At 35.8% G+C, this 26169-nt stretch overlaps 3 protein-coding genes across 3 annotated transcripts; 2 read left to right on the forward strand and 1 right to left on the reverse strand.

Moving 5' to 3' along the window:
- On the reverse strand, positions 1 to 3310 carry LOC21392460 (protein LIFEGUARD 4). Its single transcript, XM_010094131.1, has 4 exons — positions 3043 to 3310; positions 2809 to 2922; positions 2176 to 2333; positions 1 to 204 (listed from the first exon to the last, which is right to left on the reverse strand). The coding sequence occupies exons 1-4, from the start codon at positions 3308 to 3310 to the stop codon at positions 1 to 3; spliced, it is 744 nt and encodes a 247-aa protein (XP_010092433.1).
- A 7486-nt stretch (positions 3311 to 10796) lies between these two features.
- Positions 10797 to 14383, forward strand: LOC21392462 (chlorophyllase-2, chloroplastic). The gene is made up of 2 exons (XM_024163017.1): positions 10797 to 11872; positions 13519 to 14383. The coding sequence occupies exons 1-2, from the start codon at positions 11618 to 11620 to the stop codon at positions 14200 to 14202; spliced, it is 939 nt and encodes a 312-aa protein (XP_024018785.1). The 5' UTR covers positions 10797 to 11617; the 3' UTR covers positions 14203 to 14383.
- Positions 14384 to 16248: 1865 nt separating this feature from the next.
- On the forward strand, positions 16249 to 18963 carry LOC21392463. The gene is made up of 5 exons (XM_010094134.2): positions 16249 to 16482; positions 16913 to 17046; positions 17149 to 17266; positions 17616 to 17768; positions 18459 to 18963. Exons 2-5 carry the CDS (start codon positions 17039 to 17041, stop codon positions 18669 to 18671), a joined length of 492 nt encoding a protein of 163 aa, XP_010092436.1. The 5' UTR covers positions 16249 to 16482; positions 16913 to 17038; the 3' UTR covers positions 18672 to 18963.
- Positions 18964 to 26169: the final 7206 nt, after the last annotated feature.

Consider the following 26169-nt stretch of genomic DNA (forward strand, 5'->3'; position numbering starts at 1 on the left):
TTAGTCACTCAATCTGAGTATACTGAGAATACTGAGAAAAAGATTGATGACATCAAGATAAATAGCAACCGCAGCCCAAATATAGTCGTCGTAGGTGTAATGTTTGATCATATTGTTAGTGTCGTATATTATATACCCACAGAATATGATCGATGCCAAGGCTGAATATATCATCAATGTAAGCTTACCCAGCGGAAGAAATACCTGTTTTCACCAATTACATTTAAAAAAAAAAAAAAGAACATGAGCAGTGTATAATTACTTCCAAATTGGTTATTTTTTATTTGCTTTAAAGCAAGCAAACTAATTAATCATCCACACGGAAAATGATATGTGTTTTGAAACTTCCTCTCTTCTTCTTTCTAAGCATGTCACGAAATTAAAATTTTAACTTGATAAGGGTAGAAAAAAGAAAAAAGAGTCTAAAATGATAATTCTATTTTTTTCATGAGGTGTATTATTACTTGTAATCATAAAGTTTTGAAGTGCATTAGTCACACATAAATGTTTGCAATCAGACTGAAAAATTAAAAGTTTGAATATGAATTTAAATTTTTGTATGGGGGATCGATTCTCATCCCCATCCTCACTTCCCGTTACGGCTGTAAGAAACCACGAACCCGACGAATCCGGCCGAGCCGAGCCGACCCTACTCAAAAATCACAGGTTTCTAATTTTTTATTTAATTTTCGGTTTTAATTATGCCCAACCCGCACTGTGCGGGTAGAGATGCGGGGTGGGGTTCCATGAACCCGAGGTACCCCTACCCGGCTGAACATGTTTAAAAATAGGTAAAACAATGTCAAACCCTAATGATAATAAGTTTAAAAATCTTCCGAACACAACATAAAGGGTTGAGTCTTTAGATAATTCTTGTTGATTCTATATTCTGTGGATGATGGATTTGTGTAATTGTTAAAAATCTTCCTAACTCAACATAAAGAGGCTAAATCTGTGGATGGTGGATTTGTGTAATTGTTAATTAGACACCATATAATTGGCTTTGTGATTTTACCTGTGTCTCGCTAAAAAGATCCGATTTTTCTTATTTCTCTTACAACTTTTTTTCTCTTCAAAATACTGAATTTGTCATTTTTTAGAAGTGTTTGATTTTAAAGTGTGTGTTTTAATTATTCACCTTGCATTTAGACCTCTTCTTGAAGGAAAGACATGTTCTGTTTGATAATGATTCCGTAACAAACATAGATTAATTGATTAAAAAGTGATCATGTAGTCCTTGAGATCACCCTTGTTTTATGCATTATGCATATTGTGATAATTGAAAAGTTCCCAAGCCTGTCAACCCGAGTAACCCGAGCCTACCCAAGGTCACCCGACAGGTTACGGGTTTGTGGGCTTATGAGAGTGTTGCGGCCCAAAGTTTTCTCAACCCACACAATGCGGCTCAGCCTAATTTTTTAGTCCAACCCGAGCCTACCCGGCCTAATTACACCCCTACTTCCCGTAACTTCTCCCATCCCCACTTAAGAAGAGATAGGATTGGGTCAAGAATTCTCTATTGGAGGGTCTTTCTCCATACCTATCTAATTATTATTTATCTAATATAATTATGCAATTTAAAATTATAGAAATTTTAAAAAATTAATAGAAATGCACTCTAAATTTAAACCAAAATCAAAATTTGTAGAAAACAAAACAAATTCTAAACATATAGAAATCGAATTTTAAAAACAAAATCACAAAAGGATTAATGATGCTTAAAATGGTAATATTATATATTTTTTATTTGTATAAAATATATAACTAAAATAATATCAGAGTGGGAGAGTGTTTCCCTTGTGTCCACTCCGGCACAACTTGGGATAAGATTTTATCCGTATCCGCGCTCTCATCCCCAATAATTTGTCCTCCATTCCCATTCTTTTCGAGACGGGACTTTGCCTATGTAGGAAATACTCCCATTTCTATTTTTGTGAAAGAAAATAGAATGAAAAAAAAAATGTTTGAATTGTGGTTTAAACCTATGAAATAAAGTGACATATGGTCTATCTGGTGAATTATGTTATCTCACTTAAATCCACAAGTCCAAAAGTTACATTATGATCAAATTGAAAAGCCTAGAGTTTTTGTGGTGAATGTTGAGAAGCAAGAAACATGTTGGTTCAATGAAACATGCAAGTACGTGTGAAATTGAAGTGGAAATATAAAATATACCTGAATGAGGGCAAAAATAAGAAGAACCAAGAGAGAAGCAAATAGGAAAGGCCCAAGAAAGGTGAAATCCCAGCCTCTCTTCACTGCCCAGAATGTATACAAAGTTAGGCTAACCACCACGATAGAGCACAGAATTGCGGCCTCCAAAATAACAACCCCTGTTAACAAGAAAGGTTATACGACATCAATGTATCTCAATATATATATATATATACACACACACACACACACAAATTAACTATCTATTTTAATCTATTACAAAAATTAGAAATTTGCCACCATTTACAGACACAAATTAGACAACTGATCGACCTAAATATATCTCATTCGTGTCTATTTTATGCATCATTTACAATATAGGCAATGCATAAGGATTTTGATGAAATAAATATTATCCATATATTGCAAGGAAATCCATTTTTTTTTTTTTCGTTTTTTTGGAAAGTATAGCAAAATCAAATTCATGAGAGACAGATCCTCTCATGACGACGAAAGGATGAATTAATTAATGAGTTCATGATAAATGAATAACATGATGTAAAAACAAAACTAGTTCTTTTTTTTTTTTTTTTTTTGGACAATGGATCCAAGATAAAGAAGAAAAAATGGTTGGAATTGCACGTGGAAGAATACCTTTCGTGTAGGCACAACTGAGTCCGACAGAAAACGCGATCGCAATTGTGAACAACGTGAGGAGGAGAAAGTTCACCGGATGACGCTTGTGTAAAAAGTACAACGCGATCATAACTATATATGAACAACAGAAAAAATATATATCAAACATAAATTAATTTCTTATATATAAAGGAAATACACAAAAAAAGGTGTTAATTTCACAAATTATTTTATGCATTGGAGTTTACGTACGTAGGAAGGTAAAGATGATAATGGCAATGTAGGCAATAAGGCCACCCGTTGTCTTAACGAAAAAATCCGGGATCGGACGGTAGAAGATGACGGCTACGGCGACGGCGACGGTGAGAAGAAGTTGCATGGAGATTATGACGTAAACCTTGCGAATGAAAGCCCAACGAAGTTGGGGGCTCTCAAGCATCGTTGGATAGAGTTGATCCATGTTATTATTGCCATGCCTAACATTATAGCCAGATTCAACGTCACCTTTGGATCCACCCATATTATACAACAATGGTTGAGCAAAATGTATGATGGGATTTAAGAATTTCTTCTTTGTCTGTAGGTTTTGTTATAAATTCTTTTTCTTGTTAATGGAGAAAGAGGAAATGGTTTTGGGTTTTGTTTTGGAGCATGTAGAGAAGGGGTGAGAATGAGAGAGAAAATTAGAGAGAGAGAGAGAGAGAGAGAGAGAGAGAGAGAGAGAGAGAGAGAGAGAGAGGGGGGGGGGGGGTTTGGGGGGGGTGGAGGGGGGCAATCAATAGAGAAGGGGGAAATGTAACTACTTTAGGTATTGAAACGATGACAGTGTTTCATTTGGTTTCTTTTACCTGAACCCATTCAAAGTAGCTAACAGTCACACCACCAGAATTTGCATAGATGTCAGGAAGTATAACAACTCCTTTCTTGGACAGGATCTGCAGAAAGGGATAGATTAGTTCACCATTCTTCAAGTTTGTTTGTTTTAGTGCTTTATTCCTATAAAGTCGATAAAACCAATATGGATTTGTAATACTACCTCATCTGCTTCGGGGTCGGTGGGACAATTTGCAGCTTCTACTATGAACTTTGCCTTCACATCAGCAGCATTTTCCCTTCATATAGACAAGAACAAGTAATTATAACTATAATCCAACTTTATCTGTCAAAAAAAAGAGAGAAAAAAAAGCTATGGGGTCGGGTTAGCCCAGGGGCTGAAGACCCAGGCCTCGGTCGGCGGGGGCATCTAGGTCGGGTTGGTCTATATCCTTATGCGGGGCAAGTCAGGCCCAACATCAGTCCCACTAGGTGGGCCACGTGGCGATTCGTTGGGCTCCTCTTATATATTGAATTACAATTTTCTCTTTGAATTACTCTCCAAGTTCTCTAGAATTTTTAATTTGATTCTTGTTATTGGAGTTAATTGCTATTATTATTAACTTCTTAAGAAGAAAATTCGGGGGTGACAATGTGAAATCACAAAAGATTTCAAAGGGTACAAATACGTAATATCCCCATACTAATATTATAAACAACATGAAATTTAGAAATGACAAATAAAAATCAATTGAGAACCGAGTAAAGAAACTAGAAGGTACAAATATGAAAGGGAAAAAAAATGGCAACAAGAAAAACTCAAACAACAAGGGAAACATTAGTGGCTCGTTTAGTTCACACGTTTAAATTAGTGATTTTGATTCTGAATTTAAATTTTATGAGAGAACTCATTTGCGAAAACTTTTTCTATTCAAAATTTTTGTAAAAAAGGTAGTTTAACAAAATCATAATCATAATTTTAAACGCGTGAATCAAACAGACCTGAGAATTCAAGCGAGCACCAAGTAGTGACAATAAACATGAAAGTCAGGAGCAATAAAAGTACAAAACAAGGAAAAAAATCCTTGCGAACAAGAACACAGAAAACAAATGACAATAGACTGATGAACGAGAATGAAATAGAGGCGACGACAAAACTCAAAACGACAACTGAAAGGCAAACCAAGATATAAAACGACAACAGATATGCAAACTCCAAAGATAATTGAATGGTATGAGAAGACATAAAAATAACAACAAAGAAAAAGAAAACATAAGGACAAACTTAAAAGTGACATGTAAAGGCAAAAGAAGGAAAGTCTATATTTAATAGTCAAGCAACAATAAAATGGGAACAGCGATGTAAATCTTAACGAAATAAAGCTTAAAAAAAATAATAATAAAATTCGAAACGAGCAACCATGGACCAACAAAAGAAGAGAAAACGACAATAAAGATAATTGAATATTAGAGATGAAAGTTCGGGTCTTTCGTTCCAGTTGGGGCTGTGAGCCGTATGGAAATTTTGGGTCGGCCTGACCCAACCTTAAAGGGGAGAGAGTCGGCACAGTCTGGCTCTAAAAGTCCGGAAGAGGCAGGGCCGACTCGATCTGAAATTTTATAAGGTATTTTCAAAACTTTTTTAAAAAGATGGTGTCTGGCGAGGCCTGAATAGATGTGTCAATTAGGTGAGGCCGTCTATGGACGGCCTGACCTAGCCCGCTACAGTGTGAGGTTCGATACGGTCCGGTCCTGTACTGTTACGGGCCGGCCAAGCACGTCTACCGAGCTAGGGTTGTGCCTCATTTTCTCAGTCCACGGTCCTGGCCCGTTGAAGGCCCAAGCACGTGACAGACCCAACAGTCAAAAACAGCCCGGCACGCGGCTCGACACGTCATGGGCCTAACAGTCGAAAACGGCTAGTCCGAGGCCCGACCCGTGACATGCCCAACAATAAAATTCAACCCTCATGCTCCAAAACCCCTATAAAAGCCCTATCTCCCTCACAACATTCTCAACTCTTCTACATCACTCTCAACTCTCAACTTACCTCACTCTCATAACTCTATCTCTCATATTCTCTCTCTGATTCTTAGCTTTCATTATTGATTCCTAACTTTCTCTTATCTCTTTCATTTACAAATTTCAATCAAATTAAAGACATCCTGAAAAAAGGTACTATACTCATTATTTTGGTATAATATTTTATTATTTAATGTTTATTTACATTGTTTATTGTTTATAAATATTTTTGTTAACATTAATTTTAATTTTAATTTTTACAGAAAATGGCGGAATCAAATTTTTCTGATTTTGGAGATCAACCATTTTATGAGGATGAAATTTTGTTGCACAACTCCAACCCCACTGATGCGGATAATGTTTCGGTTGATAACCAGTCGATACACAACGAGGATATAGGAGAACGTGCAAGGGAAAAAAGACCGCGCACAGCTCCTGCATGACAACATTACATAAAGGAGCTATGACCAAATCCAAAAACATATGAAATTGAAATGCGTGCGGTTTGTAAACATTACAAAAAACACTTTTCCAACAAAAAAGGTGAGGGTACAGGCCATCCTGATAGACATTGGTAAGCATGTCTACCATTACACCAAAGTGGTAGTGTGGACTCCCGTCAACAAACACTTTCACTCACAAATCAAGGTTTACAAAATTTTACATATGATGCACAACGTGCTCGTGATAGGCACTAGCTAAATTTGTAGCTAGTGCCGAATTATCATTGTCTTTTGTAGATGATGAACCATTTGAAGAATTTATTCAGACTGTATTTTGTCCACAATTTAACAGGGTTAGTAGAAACACAACTATAGCTGATTTCATGAAACTTTTTTATGCAATGAGACAATCACTTGTTGATAATTTTAAGTCTTTTAATGCTACAGTCTCTTGCACATCTAATCTTTGGGAGGGTTGTAATAAAATTGGTTATTTATGCGTCACGGCTCATTATGTTGACGAGGGTTGGGTTTTGTAAAAGTGAATTATTGGTTTTCGTTTATGTCCTTTTCCACATAATGCAAATGTTATTTTTCTACTATTATGGAAATTTTTAATTTTTATGGCATTGAAGATAAAGTTTTAACTATTACTTTTGATAATGCACCAGCAAACACAACTGCTATCAACATGGTCAAAACAAATTTGAAACCACTTATTAGTGGAGAATTTTTTCATCAACGTTGTGCATGCCATATCATAAATTTAGTAGTCCAAGCTGGTATTGAAATTATATCTCTTCATCTAACTAAAAGTAGAGAGGCGTTATCATTCATCTCTAGTTCGGGAGCTCAGCTCTAAGAATTTTGCCAATATTGTAGGAATAGTCAGATTAGGCTAAAAAAATTTCCAACAAATGTTCGACATAGGTGGAACTCTACCTACTTAATGTTGAAAAATGTTATTTCGTATCAACAGATAATCACTACATATGTGAACAGTAAGCATGGTGAGCATTTTATTTATGATGCAGATTGGAAGATTGATGAGTACTTAAAATTTTAGAAGTATTCTACAATGTTACCGAGTTACTTTCTGGTGTGTATTATCCTACTGTTCATCTTGCTTTGCATCAATTATTTAATATTTCTGATACATTTGCTTATTATAGGGATACTGATCTTTTTGCACCCATAGTAAATAAAATGGAAAGAAACTTTAAGAGTAATTTGGGTCAGTTGTTCAATTTTATATGCATTAGCAACAATTGTAGATCCTAAATGTCAATTGATGGCACATAATCTTTGATGTCTGCTACAATAGATAATTTGTCTATTGATATGGAACTAACTATTGATGATGCAAGGAAAATGTTAGAACATATGTTTGCATTGTATGAAAAAAAAAAATACAGAACAAGAGAACAACAACAATCAACTTCGACATCAAAGAGCAGTTCCGGGCCTAAAAGTTCATCGTGGAGCTTCTTGAAGAGAAAAGAGAAAGTATCAGGATCATCATCAACACATGGATTGTCTTCAGAACTTGGCGAATATTTTGACTCAAAATTTTTAATTGATGACGACAAACTAGAAATCTTACAGTGGTGAAAGAGCAAGCAAGATCATTTTCTAACATTATCCATTATAGCACGTGACATTTTGACAACTCTAGTGTCCACAGTAGCATCAGAGCAAGCATTTAGTGTAAGCAATCGAATTATTGACAATAAGAGGAGAAGAATGTACCCGGATATCTTGGAGGGGCTAATGTGCGTGAAAGACTAGAAAGATGCAAGAAGACGAAAACAACATTATACAGATGATACACTTATAGACTATTTTTCAAGCTTAGACATAACAACATATTCTGGAAGCAATTCGGCCACAGTGTAATCTAATTATCCTTGTCTACTGCATTCTTTTTTCCTTCACTAAGGTTTTGTCCCGATCTCCCCACGGGTTTTACTTGGTAAGGTTTTTAACGAGCCAGTCATTCATGTGTAATTATTCATATTATTTCAATTTAATAAATTCACATCTTTTTAGGGCATATGGTATATTTCCTTTTTTTGCCATTAAATATGATAATAAATGCTAATCCAGTGCAATCCAATCGACTAGTGCATGCTCAACGGCCATAAATTGGACCATTGATTTCAACAGATTGAAAAGGGCCAGGGCCGACTCATGAAGGGCCTGGGCCCGGGCCCTTATGGACAAGGGCCGGGACCAGGGCTGGGGCCTGAGGGTCTTCCCTCATGCCCGGCCCAGGCACGACCCTTATGGACAAGGGTCGGGGCCAGGGCTGGGCCTGAGGGTCTTCCCTCATGCCTGGCCCAACCCTGTGACGGGCCTTGGGTTAGAAGGGTTGTGCTGGCCTGGCACGGCCCTTTTGACACCACTAGGCCCGAATAAGTATTCGGGCTTGAACCTAGGCCCGGCTCAGACCAGAGGTTAAGGTTGGATCTGAACCAACAATAGTAGGTCTCGAACCAGCCCGTATGGTCTGTTATAAACTTACAGCTCTAATGACAACGAAATAGAAAAGATCCAGAAGAAAATAAATGAAAATAACCAGGTTGTTGGCAATAAAAGGAAAAAGACAATTGAAAGAAGTCGGGCAAAAAAAAGAACTCTAAAATGATAATAACAAAATATAGAAAATGACAAGTTGAATAGAAAACGACAAAACAAACGATAATCGAAGGAAATTGACACTTTGGTTCATGTAAACTCCAAATATCACTATGCAATTGAATTGCTTTAACACGGACAACTCAACAAAGTAAATCCATCCCACTGAATGCTTCGTTGAGCTTTTTATATGGTGATATAGAATGATTCATACATCATTCTATACACAGCTAAGCCATAGATCCTCCAATCGAGATGTGGTATTTAGTGAAATTCTTATTGTTTACTTACAAACTTATTTCATTTGGTTACCACACATGCTTCTCATCTTGTTTCAACATCGAGCACAAGAAATCTACACACTCGCCCCTATCATAATTTAACGAACAATGTTAAAAGGCGTTGGTGTTGTTTAAGAACACGCACTAACAAAAAATTTTGATCCCACAGTATGAGTAGGGGCAGAGGGACATAAGGCCGAGGGGGGCATATGGACCAATTAGAATATGTATAAATCAATGCCGCACCGGACCAATCGAGAGAGGCCATGAATGCCTCACTCTTCATGTCAGCAGGCCCGCCGTAAAAGAGCCCCAGCATCTTTACTTTTAAAGAAAAGATGTATAAATCAAACACTTTTTAATTATTATTTGGATAGTAAATTGAAAAACTTTTCAATTTTAAAAAAGCTTTTGAACCTATATGAATAAATAGAATCAAAAGCTCTTATTATTATAAAAAGATGTGCATAGAATTTTTAATTTGTTACTAGTTCAAGAAAGCGTGCTACGCACCTAAGAAGTAATCATATATTAAGTTTTAATTATTGTGTTATTATTAAAAGTATAAAACATATGAATACAAAATTCAAAAAGAAGCTAAAATTAAAAAAAAAAAAAAAGTTTAGGAGAAATAGTAAAAAAAGATAAAAAAGGACCAAATGAAGAAATAATAAGAAAATAAATAAAATGAGTCAAAAACATACCAAAATGAAGAATTAAAAAAGTTTTAGTACAAAACCAAAATGGAAGGAAATAAAATTTTAGGACAAAAATAGAGAAGGGTAAAAAAAAGATTAAAATGAAAGAATAAATAACTTTTAGGGTATCATCGAAAAGAAATATCTACGTAGGAAAATATAAAATTTTAGAGGAAAAAAGCAAAAAGAAAAAGAGGAGATGAAGGGAAAAAACTAAACCAGCCAAAAAAAATGTGCGGGAATGTTACTGTTCATGCGTTTTCAACCAAAACGTCACCATTTTGGTAAAAAACGCTTAATAATAGTACCCGCGATTTACCATTTCTATTATATTGATAGATTCACAAATAAAAGGTTAAGAAAACCTTTTGATAAGCTCTTTTTTTCTATAAGCACTAAAGAGGTGTTTTGTTCTAAAACAACTTATAAAAGTCAAAAATCTAATTCGCGTGTCTATCTAAAAGCATTCAAAAACAGTTTTTAGACTAAATAAATTAAAATCTAATCATTTTAAGTCAATCCAAACAAGGCCTAAATAAGTATGTGAACAAGTAATAACTAATAAAACATTGAATTTCAAGCAAAAGGAGGAAACAAAAGAAGAAAAATGGAACATTAATATCAAATACAGATGAATAATAGTTTTTTCTTAAAGAAAGGTTATTTTTTAGGAAGGAGGAGCTAAATAATATTTTTCTAAAAATATATATGATAAATAGTATATTTACGATTCATTTACAAAGCATAATAATAGTATACTTATTTTATAATTTATTTCATAAATGAATCATTTATCGTAAATAATGTTATTTATTACAAATATTTCAAAATATATATTTACCACAAATATTTTTGAAAAAATGACGTCTATTATAATTTCTGATCATGCCGGTCAAAAATCAATCTAGAGGCTAAAACAATAATTCTTAACTGTAGTGAAAAAGATAGTTCCTGTATTAGAAATTCATGTAAACAACAAGGAAACTACTCAATACCGTCTTTATCTTTTTACGATATCAATAACGGATTTTTGACGTACGACCGAAAATAAAGAAGTTTACTAATAGATAGATGAGCCCATCCACACTAATTTTTCAAACACGAAAATTTAAATAAAAAAAAAACGAAAAGTTGCAGATTGAATGAGGGGGTTGCCGGTGACCCAGATATGAAAATGGTCAGATCGCGACCAACCCTTGGGAGGGGTGGGTTGGGGTCGCCACCGATGACTCCAGATAGCGATGGGTCGCAACCCACCTTTCGGTCGCGTCCTCATCACAAACCTGGTCGCGATTCACGACCTTTAATCTGCAGAAAGCGCACTTTAGAAGAGTCGGGAAGCTCACGTCAAAGGAGAATGAGATCGCGCAACGGAGGAGAAGAAGATCAAGCGGCCGGCGAAGGAGGAGAAAATCGAGCGGCGGATGAGAAAAAAATCACGTGGCGGAGGAGAAGCAAACCGCGTCACGTCGGAGAGGGGAGGTGAGTTCGTGCGCTTTTAAGGGATGGCTCTCGTCGTCGTGGGTTGCGTCGCGAGCTACGGAGGCGGAGGGGCAAGGATGGTGGATGGTTCGCCGGAGTTTTTTTTTTTATTAGTATTTTTCGTGGCTTTTGGTAATTAAGGAAAGGTTTTATCCAGTGTGGGCTTGTCTAGTTTTGTTTCAGGAGAACGTAAGTTGAGACCACCAGTTTCAATCGAACGGTTGAAACGGTTTTCCATATCAATATCGAATTTGAGGACTACGGTAGTGAGTCTCGGGAGCACAAATTGAAAGAGTGGGAATATTTGGGCCTTGAGCCCAAGTAGAAATATCAGAGAAGTAAGGCTATAAATAACACCACAGAAATATCTCTTCGGAGCTTATCAGAAGCTCTAAGCAAAAAAGCAATCCTGTTTTACTACCTCAGAAAGCCACAACAACAACTTCAGAAAATGTCTTCCTTAACTTCCTCAACCGTGAATTCCAACGTTTATGAGAGTGGAAAATACTCAACAGTCATACAAAAAGTAGAGGCCGAGACAAGAATTCCAGTTCCACCTCCAAAGCCGCTTCTGATCGCCATGCCATCTGAAGGAGGAGAATTCCCACTTCTTGTCTTCTCTCATGGCTACCTTCTCTACAACTCTTTCTACTCTCAACTTCTCCAACATGTTGCTTCTCATGGCTTCATCGTTATAGCCCCTCAGGCACTTCTCTCTCTCTCTCTCTCTCTCTCTCTCTCTCTAGAATTTGTATTGCTTCTTTTTGGTGACTTTGATTTTTTTGTCAAATGGGGCCTTATTTGAAAAAGTTCTGAAACTTGTTTTGCTGATTTGACCCATTATTGAAGAATAATATTAGAATTGATGGTGTTTGCCTAAATGGTTCAATTATATATATATATATATATAATGCATAGGTGAAACACGAATTTTACAGACAGATCGACTATAAAGACTTCCGGGAAGAGTAATACTGTAGTCTGTAAATGAACCTCATTAAGTGATCTTATCCGGATAATTGTTGACCCGAAGGTTCAATTTTATATACTTAGAACAACATTATATAAACCCGTTCTTAATTCGAATTATTGTTATTGTATTTTTTCTTATAAAAATTTAAATTTTTTTTTAATTCAAATTAGCGAAACGGATGAAGTTTATTAGGACATGTTTTTTGTCTAAAAACTTTAAAAAAAAAAACAACTCAAGTTTCAACTTTATTCAAATTCACGTTTTTTTAAGTTTCAACTTTATTCAATTTTACTCAACTTTATTCAAATTCTAACTTCAACTCAAGTTATAACTTAAATTCAACTAAAAAATTACACTCAAGTTACACTCAAAAACAACCCCTTAGTGATTTTGGCATTCGAAAGAAGCTAATTACCTGCAATTCTTTTTCTTGGACCTGTCTTAGCTTGCAAGTTTTTTATGCTTATGGTTCACACTAGAAGGACTTGACATGGTTGATGGGTCCTAGGCAAATTACTGAAAAGCACTGCGGTTATGGTATTTGTTAAATTTGGCATGTTTTGGTTGGCAATGAAACAGCCAAGTGGCTGTCCTTATCAGTTACACTTTTTTCTACTTCTTTGTTTTATATGCTCTGATTTCCCATTAATCTCCTTTGGATTTGCCCAATAAACTTGGCTGTTTTGAGGCCATTCTTATTGTCATTCACATTCAAATGCCATTTCCAGCTTGTTACTCCAAAACTTTCCATTATCTATTCATATAAATTTGCTCTACAAAACATTTTCCAAATGTCCTTTTTTTTTTTTGACATGTTTAATAATCAGAAGTTCAAATGTAGAAAAAATAAACTTTTTTTTTTTTTTGAGAAAAAATGTAGAAAGAAACTTAAATTCCTGATTTTGAATTCTAGTGTCTACTTTTATTATTGGAGTCTCAGCAAGTCAAGAATGAAGTTCTCTCACTCACCTTATATTTACAAATTCAGTTATTTTTTCAGGCAAAAAAAGAAAAGAAAAGAAAAGAAAAGGGAGTAACCACTTTATTTTACTGAATAATGTCATTTTAATTTATTCATTTCTTCCATACAACATTATTTAACCACACTAGTCATCTAATTCCTTTGTTCAGTAAACAGTAGAATTGTAGTTAATTTGACTAGAACTTTATTACTATTAATTCAGTATAACACTTAAATGAAATTCTGAAACTCAATTCTACCTAAACTTTAGTTCCTTTGGTCATCGGAACTTATTTCTGATTCACCGAATTCCTAACTAGTAAAGGCGACCTTAGAATTATATATCCTCTTTGAATCTTCATATCAGATGCTATTGAGCACTTGGCTCACTTATTTTCTTTTTCTTTGCACTGACCAGCTATATACTGTGGCTGGACCAGACTCAAGTGATGAAATAAAGTCTACAGCTCAAGTAACAAACTGGTTATCCAAAGGACTCCAATACTTGCTACCACAGCAAGTCAAGCCAAACCTGAGCAAAGTAGCCCTAGCCGGCCACAGCCGCGGTGGCAAAACCTCATTTGCGCTAGCTCTAAGCAAAGAAACAATCACCACCCTCAAATTCTCAGCTCTTATTGGCATTGACCCGGTTGATGGAATGGACAAAGGGAAACAAACCCCTCCACCAGTCCTCACCTATGTCCCCCATTCATTTGATCTCGGTATGCCGGTAATGGTCGTCGGGTCGGGTTTGGGTGAAGTCAAGAGGAACCCTTTGTTCCCTCCTTGTGCTCCCAAAGGTGTTAACCATGAGGACTTCTTCAAGGAGTGTAGAGAGCCTGCTTGCTACTTTGTGGTCAAGGATTATGGTCATGTTGATATGTTGGATGATGAGACTAAAGGGATAAGAGGGAAAACTACTTATTGCTTGTGTAAAAATGGAAAGACTAGAGAGCCCATGAGGAAATTTGTTGGTGGGGTTGTGATTGCCTTCATGAAAGCTTATTTAGAAGGTGATAAAAGGAGTTTAATGGCTATAAGGGAAAGAAGTAGTGATGGGGATCTGCCTGTGGAACTTAAAACTATTGAGTTTCTTTTGTGAACAAATTTTCAATGCTTTGGTAAATGATTGGGAAGCTGCCATATTTGTCCTGGTTTTACTGTTTTCAGGCAGTAGTGTGGCCCTTAAAACTCTTCACTTTTTTTTTTCAAAAGGATTTATTTGTTGCTTTGTATATTTTTGTAATAGTAATACATAATGAAAGTGAAAAGCTTCCGCTAAATGCAAATTTCGCAGCAGAGAAAGTCATAGTATTTTATATATATATATGTATATATATTACTCTATTATTGAAGGATGCAGGGTTTCATTTGATATGCATTAGTGGCATGTGCTGACACATTTTATAAATCACATAAAAATTCTTCCATGTCACTCTTCTTACTAGATTAAGCTGAAGTTATATTATGAGATTGAACATATCAAATGATTCACTTGAAATTTGAATCGTAGCAATATATATATATATATATAATATGACTCACTTGACCTTTTTTACTCTTTTTTTTTTTCTTTTTATTTCCTGTGTCTTTGCTATTGATACTTTAAAGATATCTTAGTATAAATCAATTAATTTTTTTAATGTTTCCCATTCAAATTCACATCTTATAAAATATCTTGTTACTGAAAATATAAATATAATAAATCCTTACACAATAACAATTCTTGTGAAGTACAAAACCATGACCAATAGGGTAATATGATAGTTAAAGATAAAAAATGTAATACATTAAGAATAGATATTTTCTTTATGAACTTTTCGATAAAATTGTGAGAGAGTATGATTAAGGCTGAAGTTGAAAACGAAATTGTTTAGTTTAAAAATAAAAAGTCACGTCCATATATCCAATAGTTATACTTTGTTAGTTACTTAACGGAAGATTTATTGGAAAGATAATAAAGAAATGGTAGAAAAAAGATAAGCTGCAGGAGACCTTTGGAAAGATAATTAGTCAATAGAAATAGAAAAGGAATAAAATTAACTTATCAGATCTGATCATAACTCCGTAATGCTTTATTTGTTTAACTATTCGAATCACAATTTAAACTTTTTTGTTATAGTATTTTCTCTTATAAAAATTTAAATTTAATTTTTTCTGTTATAGTATTTTCTCTCATATAAATTCACCTTTCAACTCAAGTTCTCAACTCGAATGTGCGAAACGAATGGATATGTTTAGGCAAAGTTAGCACTGAAATGGTTGACATTTTAAGATACAAGATTTGCACATGAAAGGTAAAGCTCATTATTTTTCAAACCAGATCACATATGAATCTTGTATTTCTAATCGTCAATTTGATAATATGTGTCAGCCTTTTGTATTGCTAACAGCCTATAGATTTAAGGGTTTTTGGCATAATTGCACTCCGAACTTGTCTTGGTATAGTAAATTGCCCCCTAAATTTTTAATTTTGATAAGTTACCTCCTGAACTTGTAAATTTATTGCAATGTGCTCCATTTAACTAAATTTGCTCAATATTTTTTATTAGATTTAAGAGATTAAAAGTTGAGATATTAAAATATTTGGTGTTACATTTGAATTGAAATGTTAAAATTTTTAACTGAACGTGTTTTTTTACATTAATTTAACACAATCGTCGTCAAAATAGGGCATATTATAACAATTTTAAAAGTTGAGGGGACAACTTGCCAAAATTAAAATTTTGGGAACAATTTGTTAAACCATGAGAAATATAGGAGGCAAATGTGCTAAAAACTCCATATTTAAAAATTATATGTTTGGTACATGGATTTTTTATGGGTTCAAACCTATATTTTTAAATTAGTGTTTTTTTCTCAAAAAAAAATATAAGAAGAAAAGAGATAAATACCTTTTAAAAATGCATGAATCAAGATTTACATCTTTTATTCTTAATTAATAACTTTTTTAATCCAATAACTTTACTAACAAAAAAATATTAATAAAAAATTAAACATAAAAATTTATACCCACGCCCTCTCAAAAATAACTTTTTTAATTTTATTAAAATTTTATACTATATTTTTTTAATAATAATCAAAACCACTCATTTAAACTCATATACTAAACCAGCAAAAAAGGAAATTATAAGTTGGCGTAAAAAAAAAAAAAAAAGCTGCAGCGATGCCCTTCTAAAACTTAAAATTTTGACAAAATTGAAGTTTGGCCTCCTCGTCTCGCTCTGCCGCCGAACACACGCTCTCTCTCTCTCACTCTCTCTCACGGCAGCACAACTTCCTTGGCGTCACCACCGAGCTTCCGACAGAGTAGAAGGGCCAAAACTCTGCGGCGAAAGTTTTTGGAAAAAGGAGAAATTTGTAGAGATCTTGAAATTTTGAGGTAGAGTTCTCTCTTTTGAGTGATCTTATTCCGAAAGTTTCCTATTGAATTGGTATTTCCTTCTTGATTTCAATTACAAGTGTGATGAATTCTCTTTTGTCATTCTGATTTACCCAAAAAAAAAAACTGCAATTCTCAGTACCTATATACGATCCTATTGAGTTTTTCCTTGATGATTTTCTTGTTATATGTTTTAATTTTATTAATCCCAATTAGTCACCGATTAGGGTTCTCGGGCATGAGAATACTGATTCATGTTTTTACAAAAATAAAAAATAGTTCCGCAAATATTATGGAATCAAGCTGAAACCTTTATCTACTTTTGAAAGAAAAATAATTTATATGATTAATTTCAACATTTTGAGACTTTTGTGGATAATTTGTTAGCCGGCATTGAATTTACTTTGAAATATTTGGGCCTTTTTTGTAGATCATTTGGTGAATTTAGCTTGAAAGGGGAATCTAATCTGTTTCTGACGGTCACTGGCTTGTGGGGTTGGAGAAAGAAAAGTGATACTTTACAGTTTCAGCTGTCTCAATATCTGATTTTCTGGGAATGAAGATGTATGTGCTTAAATTATTATTACTCATTATTTTTTAGATTATCTCATGTTTTTGACTTATTGGGTATATTTAAAAATGAGGCCTTTTGACTATATTTTGCAGACTAGAGGCTAATGCTGGTGCACTTGCCAATTTTGAAGTGCTCAATTTTCTAAAATCCAAAGGAGCTTCAAAGGATCCAACAAGGGTTCTTGCCGATGTAGCTCCATCTGAATACAAAGTTTGTCCTATATTTTGCTCCCATTTTGCTGATATTGACTACGGACTATGAAAGAAATCTCGATTGTGTTTTTATCGAAGTGTTACGATTTTCCCTATGTTTGCTAGAATGTTGCACCTATTCCTTACGTTTTACGAATAGTATGGGAGGTTTTCCTCGTGATTTGTAAAAGGTAAAGGATAGTTTAATGTAATTTATAAACGTAGGGCATATGTGCAATATTGATGAAAACATAGGATGGAACTCAAATTTTTTATGAAACACAAGAAAGATTTTTGTTATTATCCCTAGAGATTATTGTGTAATTTGCTTAGAGTGATAGCTAATTGCCACACTTTTTTGGGTCTAGGTTTATGACTATTTGGTTGAGACTGCTGCTTGCGATCAGACAAAAGAAAACGTCAATGAGTTCTTGGAGAAGTGCAAAAAGTATGACCTTGCAAAAGCTGAGGTGCTCAATATTATCAACATTAGGGCGTCCACTGCAGTTGAAATTTACTTGGTAACCATGACTAAGTTTCTTCTCATCTCTTTTTTGAACTGCTTAAATTTTCATGACAATTACAATCATCTCTCACAGTATTGATGTTTGCTTAATGCATGTGATTATGACATAAGTAGAGCTGCATACGTTTGGCAGATTTGAACTGAATGCTGATATCATTTTGATTGATGCGAGAACAAGAGCTATAATATGAGCAAAGAATAGAAGTTTGCTATTATCTATATGGAGAATTCATTGGTAGGATATTAAAAAATTGTTGGCTTGTATCATATCATAATCGTATTATATTAAGAAAATTATGATAATTAAAAAAACCTTGATGAAAGTCGGACGATTCCGAACCGTGTCCGACCGGTAGGGTAGTTCATACCATACGGTAGAATTCTCATATCCATATACATTGACTCGGCTCTTTAATTTATTATTTTGTGTGTGTGTGTGTTGAGACAGAACTAATAGCAGGACGTTGTCCTTTTATAGATTTATCTCTTGATTCTACCTTTGATAATGGCTCAAGTTCAATAAGTGAAGTCCTACCCTAGTATATTTGGAAGACTGGCCATAAATGGCGTTGAGTTTTGTAGAACAACCAAGACCATTTTAACCATATAAACTAGTCATGGTTTACTACGTTTGTTAATATTCAAATTTGGAACAATTAGTAATCTGGTTTTTCAATGTTTACAGATTGTAGAGGATTGCGAGAAGCGTTTAGGGGATGACGTTGACGAGCTCGTGAAGACTGTGGCGGAGGTGTTGCCTCCGGCTCCAACTGAACCCGCAAGTGAAGAGGTAAATAATGAGGCTGATGAGAAAACTGCAGACCAAAATATCAATGAACAACTGGTTGGTGAAGGTCCGGAGAAAGCCCCTGACAAGGAGCCGATAGAAACAAGTTAAGGATATTGCAACTTAAAATTAATAGTTGAAAGCTAACTAAAGAATTTTAATTAGTTTGAGCTAAAATCTGAAGGTTCTAATGATTTATTGGTGGTAAGAAATTAGTTTTGCATTGACAAATTACAAGTTTACAAATTTTGGTTGGGTCTTGAGAAGTGAAGAGTTGAATCCTTGTAAGGCATTGGAATTAGGTTCTCGTAGCTTGCTTTTAGTTGACTTTGCGGTTAGTGACTTTGCTTATGTTAATATGGTGGATGTTAATTATGAATAGATAGTCAGGATTATGACAAAACAGAGATTATTATCAAAATGCTTATTCTTTTGAATAAATTATTTATTATCTAAACAAAATTAACTGGAATCTTCCTTGCATGATTTCGAATTTCAAGGCAGCACCATTGCTACAATTGTGAGCCTACACAAGTCATTTTAAGGGTTCAAATAATATATATCTTCTGTTGATAGTCAAAGTCAGAAATGTGTTAGGAACTCGAAAATTTATGCTTTATTAACAATACTAAAAATGAAAAATTACAGGATATATGGGCGGTTTCGAGGACCCCCGACCTCCAAAATAGTGCACAGCATTAAACACTTTCTACAAATCTGATCCCCCTTCTCCCTAGAAACTAAACCCCTTATTTATACTATCCTTAAGACTATTGAAAAAGACTTCTAAATATAAGGTTCCTAACATTACTCCCGTCCCAAAGAATCACCTTGTCCACAAGGTGAAAATCAAGAAATAAAATTGAAAATTAACATCTAAATGATTGAGACCAAAAGGCTTTGTTAGTTCCTCGATTTGAATCTCCAAATTGATGTTGTCCTTGTAAGACACGTCTTCAAATTGGAGCCAATCAATTACTTTATTCTTCATCTTCTTTGTATCTTGGAAAGCAGCCACAAAGTCCACCAATTCAATTGGAGCCCCCTGATCAAGCTCATCAATGACCATAAAAGCTTTTGACAAACCCATCATTAACAAAGAAGTTTTCGTCTCAGCTAACCAGGTCTTCGCCCTTTCAACTTCTCTGTCACCAATTGCTTCATACGTAGCTACAGACTTACTATACCCAGTCCTAAATGTGTTGCAATTTTGAGGCCCAACCACCATTGCACAGAACTATGCCCAACATTGTTCTAATTACGAGGTCCAACCCTAACCATGCCAAAATTGACCCAGTTCACTCCTGAATCATGAGGCCCAGTCCACACTTTTGGGAACACAGCCCCCAAATCGCTAACGGTGGCCTCAATAGTTTCGGAATTCCAAAACCATGCGTTACCTTCGTTGGAATCATCCCTAACCTCGCCGGAAACAACCTCAACAGCGTCAGAATCATGAGACTCGCTCCAAATTTGGCCGGAATTTTTGAAAACAACACCAATCTCACCGGGATCAACCTTAATGGAGTTGGAATTGTGGGACTCCACTACAATCCCGCCGGAAGCTGCCTCCGCAGCACCGGAATCAACCCCTTTCTCACCAAAATCGTGAGGCCCTATCCAAACAGCAGCCAAATCGTCAAGCCCAGCCTTCGTCGCGCCGAAATCTATCTCCGTAGCATCGGAACCAACCCCTTTCACTCTGAAATCACGAGGCCTGGTCCAAACCGGGCCAGAATCAGCCCCAACCGCGACCGAATCAGGGCTGGGTTCCCTGTTCTGAGGGTGCCCAGGCGGTCCTAACCTCGGAGCAAGCCTCTCATCCTCTAACTCCGGCTCCCACTCCACTTCCTGTCGCTAACCAAGCTCCGCCGCCCTCCCCCGATGGTCACAACCTCCTTCCGCCCTCCTTCCGTCGTCGAACAAACCCTCGCGCTGCAAATCCGGACCACACAGCCCCAGATTGTGACGGATCTCGCGCTCCTCCATGAGACCCATGTCTCTCCGGCATCAAAACACCCTCTCGCGGCCTCGATATTCGTGAATTGGCACTTCCTGGCGAAAATTCGCTCGATTTGGCACCTCCACTCCGCTGGGTCGACGCGATCTGGGCTCTCCTCGCCCCGAGGCGCGCGATCTCGCCTCTCCCCGTCCCGTCGTTTGCCATCGTGACCCAACCTGGCCTCCCCAGCCATCGGCCGCACTGCTAGCAGTGCCTCCATCCTCCGCAGCGCCGCCTGCAAATCACCCATCTGGGCCCAAATCTTCCCCACATGGTCCCGGAGTTCCCCCATACTCCCTCCAAAAACCTTGTGATTAGCTTTTAGAGCAGACCTAAGTTTCTCTCTCAATTCAAAGAGCTCCGTGGATCGTAGATGCTCTGATACCATTGTTAGGAACCCGAAAATCTATGCTTCATTAACAATACTATAAATGGAAAATTACAGGATAAATTGGCGGTTTCGAGGACCCCCGACCTCCAAAATAGTGCACAGCACTAGATACTCTCTACAAATCTGATCCCCCCTCTCCCTAGCAACTAAACCCCCTATTTATACTATCCTTAAGACTATTGAAAAAGACTTCTAAATATGAGGTTCCTAACATTACCCCCGCCCCAAAGAATCACCTTGTCCTCAAGGTGAAAATCAAGAAATAAAATTGAAAAATGACATCTAAATGATTGAGAACAAAAGGCTTTGTTAGTTCCTCAATTTGAATCTCCAAATTGATGTTGTCCTTGTAAGACACGTCTTCAAATTGGAGCCAATCAATTACTTTCTTCTTCATCTTCTTTGTATCTTAGAAAGCAGCCACAAAGTCCACCAATCCAGTTGGAGCCCCATGATCAAGCTTATCAATGACCATAAAAGCTTTTGACAAACCCATCATTAACAAAGAAGTTTATGTCTCAGCTAACCAGGTCTTCGCCCTTTCAACCTCTCTATCTCCAATTGCTTCATACCTAGCTACAGACTTACCATACCCAGTCCTAAATGTGTTGGAATTTTGAGGCTCAACCACCATTGCACCAGAACTAGGCCCAATATTGTTCTAATTATGAGGTCCAATCCTAACCATGCCAAAATTGACCCAGTTCACTCCTGAATCATAAGGCCCAGTCCACACTTTTGGGAACACAGCCCCCAAATCGCTAACGGTGGCCTCAATAGTTCCGAAATTCCAAAACCATGCCTTACCTTCGCTGGAATCAGCCCCAACCTCGCCGGAAACAACCTCAAGAGCGTCAGAATCATAAGACTCACTCCAAATTTGGCCGGAATTTTTTAAAACAACACCAATCTCACCGGGATCAACCTTAATGGAGTTGGAATTGCGGGACTCCACTACAATCTCGCCGGAAGCTACCTCCGCAGCACCGGAATCAACCCCTTTCTCGCCGGAATCGTGAGGCCCTATCCAAACAACAGCCAAATCATCGAGCCCAACCTTCGTCACATAGGAATCTGTCTCCGTAGCACCGGAACCAACCCCTTTCACTCCGAAATCACGAGCTCTAGTCTAAACCGGGCCGGTATCAGCCCCAACCGCGATCGAATCAGGGCTGGGTTCCCTGTTCCGAGGGTGCCCATGCGGTCCCAGCCTCGAAGCAAGCCTCTCCTCTTCTAACTCTGGCTCCCACTCTACTTCTCATCTCCGACCAAGCTCTGCCGCCCTCTCCCGACGATCGCGACCTCTTTCTGCCCTCCTCCCGTCGTCGAACAAACCCTCGCGCTGTAGATCCGGACCACCCAGCCCCAGATCGCGACGGATCTCGCGCTCCTCCATGAGACCCATGTCTCTCCGGCGTTGAAACTCCCTCTCGCGGCCTCGATCTTCGTGAATCAGCGCTTTCCGGTGAAAATTCGCCAGATTTGGCACCTCTACTCCGCCTAGGTCGACACAATTTGGGCTCTCCTCGGCCCGAGGCGCGCGATCTCGCCTCTCCCCGTCCCGTCGTTCACCATAGTGACCCACTCGGCCTCCCCAGCCATCGGCCGCGCCACCAGCAGTGCCTCCATCCTCCGCAGCGCCGCCTGCATGTCACCCATCTGGGTCCGAATCTTCCCCACATGGTCCCGGAGTTCTCCCATACTCCCTCCAAAAACCTTGTGAGCTCTTAGAGCAGCCATAAGTTTCTCTCTCAATTCAAAGAGCTCCGTGGATCATAGATACTCTGATACCATTGTTAGGAACCCGAAAATCTATGTTTCATTAACAATACTAAAAATGGAAAATTACAGGATAAATGGGCGGTTTCGAGGACCCCCGATCTCCAAAATAGTGCACAACACTAGACACTTTCTACAAATATGATCCCCCTCTCTCTAGCAACTAAACCCTCTATTTATACTATCCTTAAGACTATTGAAAAAGACTTCTAAATATTAGATTATCTAAACAAAATTAACTGGAATCTTCCTTGCATGATTTCGAATTTCAAGGCAGTACCATTGCTACAATTGTGAGCCTACACAAGTCATTTTAAGGGTTCAAATAATATGTATCTTCTATTGATAGTGAAAGTCAGAAATGACTGCAGATCTTATCCAAAATCCAACTACTATAAAAGTCTAAAACCTAATACATGTTCTTGCTTTGGAGAAGTCAGAGAAATTTCAAATAATTGACTTTGGATACTCACTTGATATAAGCCCCTAAAATATTCTTCTAAACAGTTAAAAGTGGGTGTAGACTTTAGTCTGTTTCGCAGTAAAAGAAATACCAATAATAAATAATATAAGATCTTTTTTATATGATCTCTCTTCTGTTAGAATTAATAGTATGAGAATTAATTTTTATCGATGGATAGGTTAAATTTACATTAAGTATATGTTTGATAGTGATTTTTAAAGCTTAAAATTAATTCTTTAATCATCTAAAGTTGAAATTTGTGTTTAGTAAAAATCATAAAAAATTATTTTTAAAGAATTTTTAAAGAATTTACGGTTAAAATCAGAAGAGGCCTAAAGACAACTTTAGCTTTAAGATTGTACAGCAATTACCTTGAAGTACAATTAATGAACTTTTATAACACTCATAATATTCCTGGAATCAATACTTATATAATTACAGTTTATCAAACACTCAGCTGTTTTTTTTCAGCACAGCTAACAACAATTTTTTTAAAATCTACTGTACTACTAAACTGACCCTAAATTGAAAAAAAAAATGTAAAACAAACAATTTCTTCTATAGTTTTAATGATTGAAAATAGTCTGTTCAGTAGTTTATTTTTTCAATGCCCATCAAAGAAATCTCCATAATATAAATTGAAGGTTACATACTGCCCATGCTGCATGCCTTTTTTCCTTTTTTTTTTTTTAAAGAAAAGACAAATATGATTGTACAGTTAAAATCTTGTAAGTGACATGTTTCAACATTATTAGTAAAAAAAAAATGTTATTGTGCGAACAAAAAAATATCATAATGCTTAGTACCATTCTCTGTTACATCATTAACTTATTATTCATGACCATGTTCATGATTTGTTCTATTCTATCCTTTTTTCTGTTTGACGTTCTATACTTCTATCATCTCATCCGAACATGTTGGACAAAATGGCAACAACGGCACAAATTTTCATGTGTCCCTTGAAGAATGCACAGCAGCACAAATAATTCATAGCAATTATACATTTTTGAAACACACGACAGATTCTTCCAATTTATTTTTACCACTCATTACATAATTCTATAGTAAAAATTAAGGACTCGTTTAATTCGTTGATTTGAATTTTTAATTTAAGTTCATATGTGATTTTATGTTAGTATTTTTTTATATTGTAGTAAAAAAATTAAATGTGACTATTTCTGAGAATTTTTTATTGTAAAAAAATTTAAATTTTAAACTGGAATCAATAAAATAAACGTGGCCTAAAAAAAACAAAGATGTATGACCTAAGTTGTTATGGCAGGGCTAGACAATACGAAATTGGCCCAAAAGTTACTTGTTCAAAAATTCTTTCTTTCGGATTTTTTATTTATTTATATTTTTGAAGCTTTCCATGCACATGCATGTAGAAAGGGGCTAGAAATAAAATATGCGAAAATAGTAGAAAATAGGTTAATATGAAAAGCTTAAGAAAGTATATAGGTTAATTTTTAGTTATAAAAATTAATAGGTCATAACTTGTCAAGTTATGGTTCATAACCAGTTAAGTTATTAACAAACTTGTCAAGTTATGATTCATAGCTAGACAAGTTATGGATAAAAATCGTTAATAACTTGTCAAGTTATGGTTCATAACCAGACAAGTTATGGACAAAAATAGTAATTTAGTCTATTTATTAACTTATGTAAATTATTAACATATTAATTTTAATTTATCTCAAATCTTGACTTATTTCTCGTTTTCTCCCTAAAATATAAGGATCCTTCTATTGATAGCGTTTCATATTGCACGATTATGATCTTAGAATCTTATCAAAATCATATAAAAAATGATAAATAAATCGTTTTTGACGCATCTAAATTCTAACAGCTGAAAAACAAAGCTCGTCAATAGTTCATTTTTTTTTTAAATCCGACCAAAGAAATTTTAATAAAATGAATGAGAGAATCTTATAGTAGGAAATGGAAAAAAGAAAAAAAAAGTACTTATTATAGTTAGAAGTTTTACAGTGAATCATAAATTTAAAATCAGAATCGTATTAAATTAGGATATATCAATTTAACAAAATATTATTCAAAACTATAATTTATGTACTTATTATAGGTATTTTTCATTCCTCCCACATAAATATACACATGATCGAATGACACGTGCACTATTTAGAAGGAGGAAAAGAATGGTCTTAAATCAATGGCTCTACCACCTAGTTTACTAGCAGCACCAACAATACTGTCAAATCAAATATCACTTCAAAGAGAAAGAAAGAAGGAAAGAAAGATGGTCTTCTCTTCCCTCCCAATTCCCAAACCCTTTTTCTTTTCTTTTCTTTTCTTTTCTTTTCTTTTCTTGAGAACCAAACAAAGCAAAGCGGTGAAGGTGGGTTTGTCATGTGTGTGGGAAATGGGAATAGGCAAAAACTGACTTGACCCTCTTTCAAAGCCTTCGGATTGTATTTTGGAGCTACAACCCCGCCTTTTTTTTTCTCATCTTTGTCAAGATGTCTCACCTAATCCAGAATACAAATTCTTTTTTCTTTATTTCCAACAAAAGAAATAAGGAAATATAGAAAAGAGGAATATCTTGGAGAAGAAAATCATGGAGGAAACATGCCCTCGTGAAGGGACAGTAATCAGTGAAAGAAGGAAAAAAAAAAAAAAAAGTTTATGTGGAAATTGGGCTGGAGGAGTTCTAGTTTGATTAGTAGGTTGGAGCAGTTTGGAGACTGAAGAAAAGGTACAAACTGGAAAGGACAAAGTAAAATAATAATAATAATAATAAAATAAATTATTTCTGTTTCTTTTTTTTTTTTTTTCCTAATCTTACCGCTTACCCTTACAGTATAAAAGAACAAGAGAAATTTTGAGAAATGTAAAAAAAAAAAATCTCGCTTTCAGATTTACGCCATGAATTTATTATCGCAAATGAATTAGTAAAAGGTCAACAAAACGTGATATGAATTCAAACCACACAAAAAAAAAATTATAACATAAATTC

Source organism: Morus notabilis, unplaced genomic scaffold, assembly GCF_000414095.1.
Source record: "Morus notabilis unplaced genomic scaffold, ASM41409v2 Scaffold1163, whole genome shotgun sequence".
NCBI lineage: Eukaryota > Viridiplantae > Streptophyta > Magnoliopsida > Rosales > Moraceae > Morus > Morus notabilis.